The 13,861-nt window shown below is 43.6% G+C and overlaps 1 protein-coding gene across 1 annotated transcript in view; it reads left to right on the forward strand.

Moving 5' to 3' along the window:
• Positions 1 to 13,861, forward strand: part of strip1 (striatin interacting protein 1) — a gene marked incomplete at its 5' end in the record, with an annotated part of 173,283 nt that overhangs the window by 30,160 nt on the left and 129,262 nt on the right. Inside the window, 3 exons of the mRNA XM_078241923.1 lie at positions 4,554 to 4,660; positions 10,749 to 10,876; positions 11,485 to 11,667. Of these exons, the coding sequence (XP_078098049.1) occupies positions 4,554 to 4,660; positions 10,749 to 10,876; positions 11,485 to 11,667 (418 nt within the window). The remainder of the gene's footprint in view (positions 1 to 4,553; positions 4,661 to 10,748; positions 10,877 to 11,484; positions 11,668 to 13,861) is intronic.

Here is a 13,861-nt window from a genome sequence, read left to right on the forward strand (position 1 = left end):
TTCCTCATAAGAAAATTTTTCCACACTGGGGAAGACTGGGACTCCATAGAACAAGCAGAAGAGGAAAGTTTCTCTGAAAGAATAGTCACTGAAACCGTAGAATCATAATCAAGAAAAAGTGAAGGCATGAGGAATTTGCAAAAAGACCCTTGAGCAATGGTCTGACATACAATTTGTATTTTTATAATTTTGTTTTATATACTCAAATTCCCTACTTAAGTATCACTCTTGCATGCTACTTAAATTGCTCACACCATCAATGACAGGTATATACGTTAGACCATTGTTATAATTCCCACAAAGTCAGATAACGTCCAAAAAGAGATTAATTTTCTAGTGATGGAAAGAACCGAAAGACATGATTTCAGGTTTTCAGATTTTTACTGGAGGAAAGAAACTAAAATCAATATAGATCAAACATCAAATCTAATTCATCGAACTTATGCAACTAGAGATGCCTTACACAATCCTTTTACACCTTTCTGGAGGAAATCTAGTATTAAAGGAACAAAGCCCCAGTCGCTCCCAGCACTTCAGCAGAAGTTCATTTCTCCCCGCTGTATCAGGTCAAAACTGCCAGTGTCCTTCAGTTCAGTGACCACAACTCTGTTAACTTTAGGATAGTAATGGACAAGGATGAGTGCTGTCCTACGGGCAGGGTGCTAAATTGGGGGAAGGCTGACTATAGCCGGATTAGGCAGGAATTGGTGGATGTTGATTGGGAGAGGATGTTCGAGGGTAAGTCCGCGTCTGTCATGTGGGAGTCTTTTAAGGAACTATTGATAAGGCTGCAGGATAGGCATGTGCCTGTAAAAAGGAAAGATAGGAAAGGTAGGATTTGAGAGCCGTGGATAACCAGGGAAATTGTGGATCTGATTAAAATGAAAAGGGAGGCGTACGTTAAGTCCAGGCAACTGAAAACAGATGGAGCTCTGGAGGAATACAGAGAGAGTAGGAAAGAACTCAAACGGGGAGTTAGAAGGGCAAAAAGAGGTCACGGGATGTTCTTGGCAGGCAGGATTAAGGAGAATCCTAAGGCATTTTATTCATACGTTAGGAACAAAAGAGTTGTCAGGGAGAAAATCGGACCTCTCAGGGACAAAGGGGGGGAATTATGCTTAGAACCCAAGGGAATAGGGGAGATCCTAAATGAATACTTTGCATCGGTATTCACGAAGGAGAGGGGCGTGTTAACCGGGAGTGTCTCGGAGGGAGGTGTTGACCCGTTAGAGAAAATCTCCATTACAAGAGAGGAAGTGTTAGGTTTTTTAGGGAACATTAAAACTGACAAAGACCCAGGGCCTGATGGCATCTATCCTCGACTGCTCAGGGAGACGAGAGATGAAATTGCTGGGCCTCTGACGGAAATCTTTGTCGCTTCTTTGGACACTGGTGAGGTCCCTGAGGATTGGAGGATAGCGAATGTGGTCCCGTTGTTTAAGAAGGGTAGCAGGGATAACCCAGGAAATTATAGGCCGGTGAGCTTGACGTCCGTGGTAGGGAAGTTGTTGGAGAGGATTCTTAGAGACAGGATGTATGTGCATTTAGAATGGAACAATCTCATTAGTGACAGACAGCATGGTTTTGTGAGAGGGAGGTCATGCCTTACAAATTTGGTGGAGTTTTTTGAGGAAGTGACAAAAACAGTTGATGAAGGAAGGGCCGTGGATGTCGTCTATATGGATTTCAGTAAGGCATTTGACAAAGTCCCACATGGCAGGTTGGTTAAGAAGGTTAAGGCTCATGGGATACAAGGAGAAGTGGCTAGATGGGTGGAGAACTGGCTTGGCCATAGGAGACAGAGGGTAGTGGTCAAAGGGTCTTTTTCCGGCTGGAGGTCTGTGACCAGTGGTGTTCCGCAGGGCTCTGTACTGGGACCTCTGCTATTTGTGATATATATGAATGATTTGGAAGAAGGTGTAACTGGTGTAATCAGCTAGTTTGCGGATGACACAAAGATGGCTGGACTTGCGGATAGCGAAGAGCATTGTTGGGCAATACAGCAGGATATAAATAGGCTGGAAAATTGGGCGGAGAGGTGGCAGATGGAGTTTAATCCGGATAAATGCGAAGTGATGCATTTTGGAAGACATAATGTAGGGAGGAGTTATACAATAAATGGCAGAGTCATCAGGAGTATAGAAACACAGAGGGACCTAGGTGTGCAAGTCCACAAATCCTTGAAGGTGGCAACACAGGTGGAGAAGGTGGTGAAGAAGGCATATGGTATGCTTGCCTTTATAGGACGGGGTATAGAGTATAAAAGCTGGAGTCTGATGATGCAGCTGTATAGAACGCTGGTTAGGCCACATTTGGAGTACTGAGTCCAGTTCTGGTCGCCGCACTACCAGAAGGACGTGGAGGCGTTAGAGTGCAGAGAAGGTTTACCAGGATGTTGCCTGGTATGGAGGGTCTTAGCTATGAGGAGAGATTGGGTAGACTGGGGTTGTTCTCCTTGGAAAGACGGAGAATGAGGGGAGATCTAATAGAGGTGTACAAGATTATGAAGGGTATAGATAGGGTGAACAGTGGGAAGCTTTTTCCCAGGTCGGAGGTGACGATCACGAGGGGTCACGGGCTCAAGCTGAGAGGGGCGAAGTATAACTCAGATATCAGAGGGACGTTTTTTACACAGAGGGTGGTGGGGGCCTGGAATGCGCTGCCAAGTAGGGTGGTGGAGGCAGGCACGCTGGCATCGTTTAAGTCTTACCTGGATAGTCACATGAGCAGCCTGGGAATGGAGGGATACAAACGATTGGTCTAGTTGGACCAAGGAGCGGCACAGGCTTGGAGGGCCGAAGGGCCTGTTTCCTGTGCTGTACTGTTCTTTGTTCTTTGTATAGCGCCCAAGTTTTCCCAGAAATGATTATCACCAGCAAGGCAAAGCTTGGTGATCTCCTATTTATTCTGTCTTCAGTTCTCTTCCATTTCTTTTGAACACAAACTGAAGTCTTAAAGGCATCCTACATTGTCACAAATACAAAACAGGACCACCTGCTTTTCCGCAGCACAGAAGGAGGCCATTTGACTCATGTTGTCCATGCCAGCCTGAGTACACCAGGTACCCTTTCTGATCTCACCTTCCTGCACCCGTCCCATAGCCCTGTAACTTAGAGCACATTAGGTATAGATCCAGGTACTTTTTAAAAGAGTTTAGGATCTCTACCGCCACCACCAACTCGGGCAGCGAATTCCAGACATCCACCACCCTCTGCGTAAAAAAAGTTATTCCTTATGTCCCCTCAAACCATCTGCCACTTACCTTAAATCTATGTCCCCTGGTTCTCGAGTTTGCCCAGTAAGAGTTTTAACAACACCAGGTTAAAGTCCAACAGGTTCATTTGGTAGCAAATGCCATTAGCTTTCGGAGCACTGCTCCTTCGTCAGATGGAGTGGAAATCTGCTCTCAAACAGGACACAGACACAAAATCAAGTTACAGAATACTGATTAGAATGCGAATCTCTACAGCCAACCAGGTCTTAAAGATACAGACAATGTGAGTGGAGGGAGCATTAAGCACAGGTTAAAGAGATGTGTATTGCCTGTAACTTGATTTCTGTAACTTGAGTCAGCGACAACTCTCACCAACTTTTACAGATGCACCATAGAAAGCATTCTTTCTGGTTGTATCACAGCTTGGTATGGCTCCTGCTCTGTCCAAGACCGCGAGAAACTACAAAAGGTCGTGAATGTAGCCCAATCCATCACGCAAACCAACCTCCCATCCATTGACTCTGTCTATGCTTCCTGCTGCCTTGGCAAAGCAGCCAGCATAATTAAGGACTCCCACGCACCCCGGGCATTCTCTCTTCCACGTTCAAAAGATACAAAAGTCTGAGGTCACGTACCAACCAACTCAAGAACAGCTTCTTCCCTGCTGCCATCAGACTTTTGAATGGACCTACTTTGCATTAAGTTGATCTTTCTCTACACTAGCTATGACTGTAACACTACATTTCGCACTCTCTTGTTTGCTTCTCTATGAAGGGTATGCTTTTACTGGGGTAAAATTCTTCTGCTTTTCTTGGAAAAGTGTAATGGAGTCTTTTATTTCAACAAGAGTAGATGGGGCTGTGCTTTAATGTTTCATTCGTAAGACAGCACCTCTGCAGTGCAGCTGTCCCTCAATTTTGCAATAGAATTTTGTGCTCAAGTCCTGGAGTGGGACATAAACCCTAAAACTTTCAAACGCAGGCAGGAGTGATACCAGTTGAGCAACAGAAGTATATAAAGTTAACAGACTTGGCAGGGCTTGTAGTGTTTTGTGAATGCAGGATGTGATACTAATGCAGATTGTACATTTTGCTTCCACCCTGCCACCTCAACATATTTCTTTTTGCGGAGTGGGGTGGGACGGGTTGGTCATGTCTACACTTACATGATGCATTCTTCACAGTTCAAGTTCAAAATGAATTGGTATTTTCACACTTATTTTCACTACAAACTCTGACGGAATATATTGATGATCAGCATCATGAGTCCAGTAGTAGTCAAATTTTTTGTCTTTATGTTCATGATATTCCCTTATTTTCTATATATTCCTTTTTTTCAGAGTGCTGCTGAACATAATGTACCTGATGGTGGAGACAATCCGTCAGGAAATGGACGAGGATAATCTGGAGTGGAGGGCAATGAGGGAGACCTTCAGAACAGACCTAGGTGTGGCAATGTGTTATATATGCATAATAAGATGAAACAAAAGTGAATGATGTTTTTGATGCATGATATTTCACTTTCTCCCAGTTATTTGTTTCCACGTGTTCCCAATTCTACTTTGGGGGCAATGAAATATCCCATTGTATGATGGGAGAGAATTTTGTAATTTTGCTCGTTTCCCTTTACTCCCTCCCTCTTTGAGAACTGCCTATAGGATTGTTTGTGCTTTTGTTAGCAGAGCTAAATAATAAATATATCAAATTAACTTTGAATTCACTCTGTTCCTAGAAGGGTTCAAAATTGATAAGGAGACTGTTAAATAGACTAAAAGTATTTAAAGTTATGAAGATACCAGGACCAAATTGATGCAACCAAGGATATTGAAGGAAGTGAGAATGGAAATTGCAGGGGCGCTGGCCATAATCTTACAATCTTCTTGATACTTGGGAGGTGCCAGACAATTGCAAATGCTATGCCCTTGTTCAAAAAAGATTGTAAGGATAGCTCCTACAATTACATGCCAGGTAGTTTAACATTAGTGGTGAGCAAGCTAAGATAGAATCAATAGTCATATGGAAAAATGTGGGTTGATTAGGAAGAGCCAGCATTGATTCCTAAAAGGGAAATTGTGTTTAAGTAACTTGCTGGAGTTTTTTTGAGAAGGAAGCAAAGAAGTTTGATGAGGGTCATGCTGTGAAGGCATTCAATACAGTGCCACACAACAGACTTGTGAGAAAAGTTATAGCTCATGGAATAAGAGGGACAGTGGTAGTGTGGATACAAAATTGGCTGAAAAATAAGAAGCAGAAAGTAATGGCCAATGGCTATTTTTCAGTCTGGAGGAAGGTTTGTAGTGGTGCTCCCCAGGGGCTGGTATTGAGAGTCTTGCTTTTCCTGATACATAATGATCTAAATCTTGGTGTGCAGGGACAATTTCGAAGCTTGTGGATGATACAAATTTGAGCTTGGATTAGTACATATAAAGGGTCTAGAGGGGCAATTTTTTCATAGAGGGTGGTGAGTGTCTGAAACAAGCTGCCAGAGGTAGTAGTAGAGGCGGGTACAATTTTGTTTTAAAAAGCGTTTAGACAGTTAGAACATAGAACATAGAACATTAGAACATAGAACATTACAGCGCAGAACAGGCCCTTCGGCCCACGATGTTGCACCGACCAGTTAAAAAAAAAAACTGTGACCCTCCAACCTAAACCAATTTCTTTTCGTCCATGAACCTATCTACGGATCTCTTAAACGCCCCCAAACTAGGCGCATTTACTACTGATGCTGGCAGGGCATTCCAATCCCTCACCACCCTCTGGGTAAAGAACCTACCCCTGACATCGGTTCTATAACTACCCCCCCTCAATTTAAAGCCATGCCCCCTCGTGCTGGATTTCTCCATCAGAGGAAAAAGGCTATCACTATCCACCCTATCTAAACCTCTAATCATCTTATATGTTTCAATAAGATCCCCTCTTAGCCGCCGCCTTTCCAGCGAAAACAATCCCAAATCCCTCAGCCTCTCCTCATAGGATCTCCCCTCCATACCAGGCAACATCCTGGTAAACCTCCTCTGTACCCTCTCCAAAGCCTCCACATCCTTCCTGTAATGTGGGGACCAGAACTGCACACAGTACTCCAAGTGCGGCCGCACCAGAGTTGTGTACAGTTGCAACATAACGCTACGACTCCTAAATTCAATCCCCCTACCAATAAACGCCAAGACACCATATGCCTTCTTAACAACCTTATCTACTTGATTCCCAACTTTCAGGGATCTATGCACACATACACCTAGATCCCTCTGCTCCTCCACACTATTCAAAGTCCTCCCGTTAGCCCTATACTCAACACATCTGTTATTCCTACCAAAGTGAATTACCTCACACTTCTCCGCATTAAACTCCATCCGCCACCTCTCGGCCCAACTTTGCAACCTGTCTAAGTCTTCCTGCAAACTACGACACCCTTCCTCACTGTCTACCACACCACCGACTTTGGTGTCATCAGCAAATTTGCTAATCCACCCAACTATACCCTCATCCAGATCATTAATAAATATTACAAACAGCAGTGGCCCCAAAACAGATCCCTGAGGTACACCACTTGTAACCGCACTCCATGATGAATATTTACTATCAACCACCACCCTCTGTTTCCTATCCGCTAGCCAATTCCTGATCCAATTTCCTAGATCACCCCCAATCCCATACATCTGCATTTTCTGCAGAAGCCTACCATGGTGAACCTTATCAAACGCCTTACTAAAATCCATATATACCACGTCCACTGCCTTGCCCCCATCCACCTCCTTGGTCACTTTCTCAAAAAACTCAATAAGGTTAGTAAGGCACGACCTACCTGCCACAAAACCATGCTGACTATCACCTATCAATTCATTACTCTCCAAATAACTATAAATCCTATCCCTTATAATTTTTTCCAACATCTTGCCGACAACAGAAGTGAGACTCACCGGTCTATAATTCCCGGGGAAGTCTCTGTTCCCCTTCTTAAACAATGGGACAACATTCGCTAACCTCCAATCTTCTGGTACTATACCGGAGGCCAACGACGACCTGAAGATCAGAGCCAGAGGCTCTGCAATCACTTCTCTTGCCTCCCAGAGAATCCTTGGATAAATCCCATCCGGACCAGGGGATTTATCTATTTTCAGACCCTCCAGAATATCCTGCACATCCTCCTTATCAACTGTAATACTGTCTATTCTACTCCCTTGCAACCCAGTGTCCTCCTCAGCTATATTCATGTCCCCTTGCGTGAACACCGAAGAGAAATATTGGTTCAATGCTTCACCAATCTCCTCCGGTTCCACACATAACTTCCCTCTGCCATCTATAACTGGCCCTAAACTTGCCCTAACCAACCTTCTGTTCTTGACATACCTATAGTTACATGGGCAAAATGGGTATAGAGGGATATGGGCCATATGCGGGCAATTGGGACTAATTTAGGGGTAGATGTACAAGGCAAGTTTGTTTACAAAGAGGTGGGTGCTTGGAACTTGCTGCCGGGGGAGGTAGTGGAAGCAGATAGGATAGTGAGTTTTAAGGGGTGTCTGGACAAATACATTAATAGGATGGGAATAGAGGGATATGGTCCCGGGAAGGGTAGGGGGTTTTAATACAGTTGGACAGCATGGTCGGTGCAGGACTAGAGGGCCCGAAGGGCCTGTTCCTGTGCTTTAATTTTCTTTGTTCTTGGTTTTTTGTTTTAAAAAAAGAGGGCGGCAGGGACAAGTTGGGCTGAAGGGCCTGTTTCCATGCTGTATACCTCTATGACTCTATGATCTTGTTGATCCTTAAGAGGCTCTACTCTCTCCCTAGTTACACTTTTGCCCTTTGTGTATTTGTGGAAGCACTTTGGATTCACCTGGGCCCATTACTGTTTATCTATATCAACGATTTAGATGAGAATGTACAAGGCATGATCAGCAAGTTTGCAGATGACACTAAAATAGGTGGTATTGTAGACAGCGAGGAAAGTTATCAAAAATTGCAGCAGGATCTTGATCAGCTGGGGAAGTGGGCCAAGAAATGGCAAATGGAACTCAATACAGATAAGAGTGAGCTGTTGCGTTTTGGAAAGTCAAATCAAGGTAGGACTTTCACGGTGAATGGTAGGACCTTAGGGAATATCGGGGAAGAGAGGGACCTTGGAGTTCAGATGCACGGTTCTCTAAAGGTGGAGCTACAAGTAGATAGGGCAGTGAAGAAGGCATGCTGGCCTTCATCAGTCAGGGCATTGAGTATAGAAGTTATGTTGCAGTTATACAGGACGTTGGTGAGGCCGCACCTGGAGTATTGTGTTCAGTTTTGGTCACCTTGCCATAGGAAAGGTGTTAGTAAACTGGAGAGAGTACAGAAGAGATTTACAAGGATTTTGCCAGGACTCAAGGGACTGAGTTGTAGGGAGAGATTGGATGGGCTAGGACTTTTTTCTTTGGAGCATAGGAGTGTGAGGTGTGATCTTATTGTGGTGTATAAGCTCGTGAGAGGCATGGATAGGGTGAATGCACTCGGTCTTTTTCCCAGGTTTGGGGAATTGAGAACTAGAGGGCATAGGTTTAAGTTAGGAGGGGAAAGAATTAATAGGAAGACAAGTTATTAACTTGAATGGGTGTGAATTGAGACAGGTGGATACTCAGCGGGACCTTGATGTCCTCAGGTTCAGTCGCTGAAAGTAAGCGTGCAGGTACAGCAGACAGTAAAGAAGGCAAATGGTATGTTGGCCTTCATAGCAAGAGGATTTGATTAAAGGAATAAGGATGTTTTACTGCAATTGTATAGATCGTTGGTGAGGCCACGCCTGGAGTATTGTGTGCAGTTGGTGTCCTTATCTGTGGAAGGATGTCCTTGCTATAGAGGGAGTACAGCGAAGGTTTACCAGGCTGATTCCTGGGATGGCAGGTCTGTCATATGAGGAGAGACTAAGTCGGTTTGGATTATGTTCACTGGAGTTTAGAAGAGTGAGAAGGGAATCTTATAGAAATTTATAAAATTCTGATAGGATTGGACAGGGTATATTCAGAAAGAATGTTCCCGATGGTGGGGGAGCCCTGAACTATGGGTCATAGTTTGAGGATAAGGGGTAAACCTTTCAAAACTGATGTGAGGAGAAATTTTTTCACGCAGATTGGTGAATCTGTGGAATTCACTACCACAAAAAGTAGTTGAGACCAAAACGTTTGATTTCAAGAAGAAATTAGATACTAAAACAGAAAATGCTTGAAAATCTCAGCTGGTCTGATAGCATCTGTGGGGAGAGAATAAAGCCAATGTTTTGAGTCTAGATGACCCTTCGACGCAGCTAAGAGCAAAGAGAATCAGCAGAGATTTATGCAATTGGGGTGGGGGTAGGATGTGGAATTGGACAAAGGGAATGTAAATGAGGATACAGAATGTGGGGATGTCGGCATTGGACTGGGGTAGGCACAGTAAGTAGTCTCTCAACACCAGGTTAACGTCCAACAGGTTTATTTGGTAGCATGAGCTTCCGGAGCGTTGCCCCTTCATCAGGTGAGTGGACTTTAACCTGGTGTTGTGGGACTACTTACGGAGGATACAGAAGGCTGAGAAGATGCTAAGAGTGCCCATTAAGTGATTAGAATGTGAGAATGGCAGAGCAGTGGTATAGATTGATAATGGACTGCCTGAGGAATGTGGCAATTGCACTGAAAGGGGGGTGGGGGAGAGGAAGAAGTTAGATGTATCTCTTGGGGCTGAAGCGATCAAGGGATATGGGGGGTAGGGGAGATCAGGATATTGAATTTGGTGATAAGCCATGATCATAATGAATGGTGGAGCAGGCTCGAAGTGCTGAATGGCTTAGTCCTGCTTCTCATTTCTATGATTCTATGAACACAACATCAAGCTTTCAAGTGATCTGGTTCTGTCTGAAGCTTGGTTAAGGATAGAATCAGGACATGGTGTGATATTTGTGGCCTAAGTCAAAAATAATAGTCATAGAAGTATGTCATGCCTCAGAAATTATAGTTAATCCAAACCAGAATTTTTGGCAAAGTCATGACAGGTGCCAAGTTGGATCATGTAGAAACTGTCCTCAAAGTCACCCTACTCTTCTGCATTGGTGCCTTGGAATCATTAAACCATTGAACTTGGGGAAAGCTGGAAGTTGTTTTGCTTGCAGAAAGTTCCACAAGCTGCAGTTGGATGAATCAATAGTTAATCTATTTCTTGCTGTTGCTAAGGGAGGAATATTGCCGAGGATGTTGGGAGAAATTCATGCTGTTCTTCACTTAAATGGGATCATTAAACTGAACTTGTGGAACATTGAAAACCTATCCGAAGGACAAAGCAGCATTTCTTTGGTGTTGTAATGAAGTGTCAGCCTAGACTATGTGCTCCAGTAGTAACCAACAATCTTCTGTCTCAGAAATGCATGGATCAAATGGTCTCATTTTAATAATGCATTTTCCACATACCTTTACGTTTCTATAAAAGTCTGATCTCCACCACGCTTTCCAACCTACCTCTCCCTTTAAATAAAAATTCCCTAAAATATTTGTCCACTTGCATGTACTATACGCACCCTTTCTTTTTTTCCTTAGGTGTATCCCTGTACAACAATGAACCATTTTCAGTCATGCTGTTTGGGATGGTGACCAAGTTCTGTAGTGGCCATGCTCCTCATTTCCCCATGAAGAAAGTCCTCTTGCTGCTTTGGAAAACTGTCTTGGTGAGTTTCAATGAAATGAGAAATTCATTTTCATTACAAATATTCATTGATTAAAGAGGTTAATTTACCCTCTATATTTTAAAAGTAAAAATTACCAACTTTGGTCCTAGTTTAGACAAGAGGGAAAGTCTGTTGTGTGGAGTCAGAGGTTCTGGCTTTAATCCATGGTTTGCTTTGAGTTAGTTTCCTCAACTGGCAAGGGTATTAACATTTGTCGTAGCATCCTGAACGGCAGTGGAAGAATATAAATGATTCTTGCTCCTGATTGCTGTCTAGCGATTCCCACTGAAAACTGGCAGGTGTGTGCTAGACTGGAAGCATCTGTATTACCCTCAAAGGTTGAGCATTCTGTTTTGGCACATGCGTGAGGAATGATCACTTGAAGCAAGTTTCAAAGCCATGCCAGTGATTGTTGATCTGATTTTGGGATTAACATTCATAGATGTTTAAAATGCTCCAAAATCTGAACTGTATGTGAGAGTTCGCTTTGCTCATGCTTAAAATTCCTAAGTTGGCAGGTGTTGGCACAAGTTTCTGTTTGCATCTAAGTGTAATGGTAATATTTCGGGTGAGATCCTTAACTAGAAGTTTTATTGGCTCTTTAATAGCTGTCACTGGGAGGCTTTGAAGACTTGCAGATTCTTAAAGTAAAGAAACGTGAGGCACTTGGGCTGCCGCCACTTCCAGAAGACAGCATCAAAGTGATCCGTAACATGAGAGCTGCCTCACCACCAGCATCTGCCTCTGACCTCATAGAGCAGCAGCAGAAAAGGGCTCGCAGAGAACACAAGGTAAGAGTGACTTGTCTTCACCACATCAGTCACTGGTCACTGATGTTGTGGCCATACCAATATTGACATCAGCTCTTGAAGATGCACTCCATTAGCTGATTTGCAACTAGATAGCTTTGTTATGGTACAAAGAACAGTACAGCACAGGAATAGGTCCTTTGGCCCTCCAAGCCTGCGCCAATCATGAAGCCTGCCTAATTTAAAACTGTATGCGCTTACGGAGTCCATTCCCATCCTATTCATGTATTCGTCTAGATGCCCCTTAAATGCCGCTATCGTATCTGCTCCCACCACCTCCCCAGGCAGCGCGTTCCAGACATTCACCACCCTCTGTGTAAAAAAAAAAACTTGCCTCACACATCTCCTCTAAACTTTTCCCCATGCACCTTAAACCTATGTCCCCTAGTACTTGACTTTTCTGCCTGAGGACAGAGCATCTGACTATCCATTCTGTCCATGCCACTCACAATCTTGTAGACCTCTATCAGGTCTCCCCTCAACCTCTGTTGTTCCAGTGAGAACAAACTGAGTTTATCCAACTTCTCCTCATAGCTAATACCTTCCAGAACAGGCAACATCCTGGTAAACCTCTTCTGTACCCTCTCCAAAGCATCCACATCCTTCTGGTAGTGTGGTGACCGGAATTGTACACACTATTCCAAATGAGGCCTAACTAAGCTTCTGTACAGCTGCAGCATGACCTGCCAATTTTTATATTCAATTTCCCCGACCGATGAAGGCAAGCATATCGTATGCCTTCTTGACTAATTTATCCACCTGCGTTGCCACTTTCAGTGATCGGTGGACCTGTATGCCCAGATCTCTCTGCCTGTCAGTACTCCTAAGGGTTCTACCATTTATTTGATCATTCCTACATGCATTGGACCTTCCGAAATGCATTTAGAACCATAGAACCATAGAAAATTACAGCTCAGAAACAGGCCTTTTGGCCCTTCTTGTCTGTGCCGAACCATTTTATGCCTAGTCCCACTGACCTGCACTTGGACCATATCCCTCCACACCCCTCTCATCCATGAACCCGTCCAAGTTTTTCTTAAATGTTAAAAGTGACCGCATTTACCACTTTATCTGGCAGCTCATTCCACACTCCCACCACTCTCTGCGTGAAGAAGCCCCCCCTAATATTCCCTTTAAACTTTTCTCCTTTCACCCTTAACCCATGCCCTCTGGTTTTTTTCTCCCCTAGCCTCAGCGGAAAAAGCCTGCTTGCATTCACTCTATCTATACCCATCAAAATCTTATACACCTCTATCAAATCTCCCCTCAATCTTCTACGCTCCAGGGAATAAAGTCCCAACCTATTCAATCTCTCTCTGTAACTCAGCTTCTCAAGTCCCGGCAACATCCTTGTGAACCTTCTCTGCACTCTTTCAATCTTATTTACATCCTTCCTGTAACTAGGTGACCAAAACTGTACACAATACTCCAAATTCGGCCTCACCAATGCCTTATATAACCTTACCATAACACTCCAACTTTTATACTCAACACTCCAACTTTTATTTACGTTTGTCTGGATTAAACTCCATCTGCCATTTCTCCGCCATGTCTTCAATCTTGCTGAATCCTCTGACAATCCTCTTCACTATCTACAATGCCACCAATTTTTGTGTAATCTGCAAACTTACTAATCAAACCAGCTACGTTTTCCTCTAAATCATTTGCATATACTACGAACAACAAAGGTCTCAGAACTGATCGCTGTGGTAAAACATTAACACAGCCATCTCATTGCTTTCAAATTGTGATTTTTAGAAAAAATCTTCTCGAGAAATCCAATTCCATTGTTTCTGCACAGTTTCTGCTCTTAGCATTGAGAAAATGTTCTGATGTGCCTTCTCTTGGATCTACAGTGTCCTTGCTAGTCACCTCAGACCCTCTGATTAGAAAGGAACAATAGAGGGTTGGCTATGAAAGAAAGTTCATTACATAGGATTATATCGAATATATGGCACAGAAGCAGGCCATTAGCAATGTTTATGCTCCACTTGTGCCTTCTCTCATAAATCTACCATTGTAACCATTTATTCCCTTCTCCCTCAATTCTTGCCTCGCAGGGTTCATCTCTCCATTATTGCTATTCCAGTTACTCCAATCATATGCTCCCTCCCTCCCCCATTTTTTCTGATCTTGTCTTTTACAATGTTGAGGTTTCCAGTTTTGGATAGCAGCA

Source organism: Mustelus asterias, chromosome 25, assembly GCF_964213995.1.
Source record: "Mustelus asterias chromosome 25, sMusAst1.hap1.1, whole genome shotgun sequence".
Classification (NCBI taxonomy): Eukaryota; Metazoa; Chordata; class Chondrichthyes; order Carcharhiniformes; family Triakidae; genus Mustelus; species Mustelus asterias.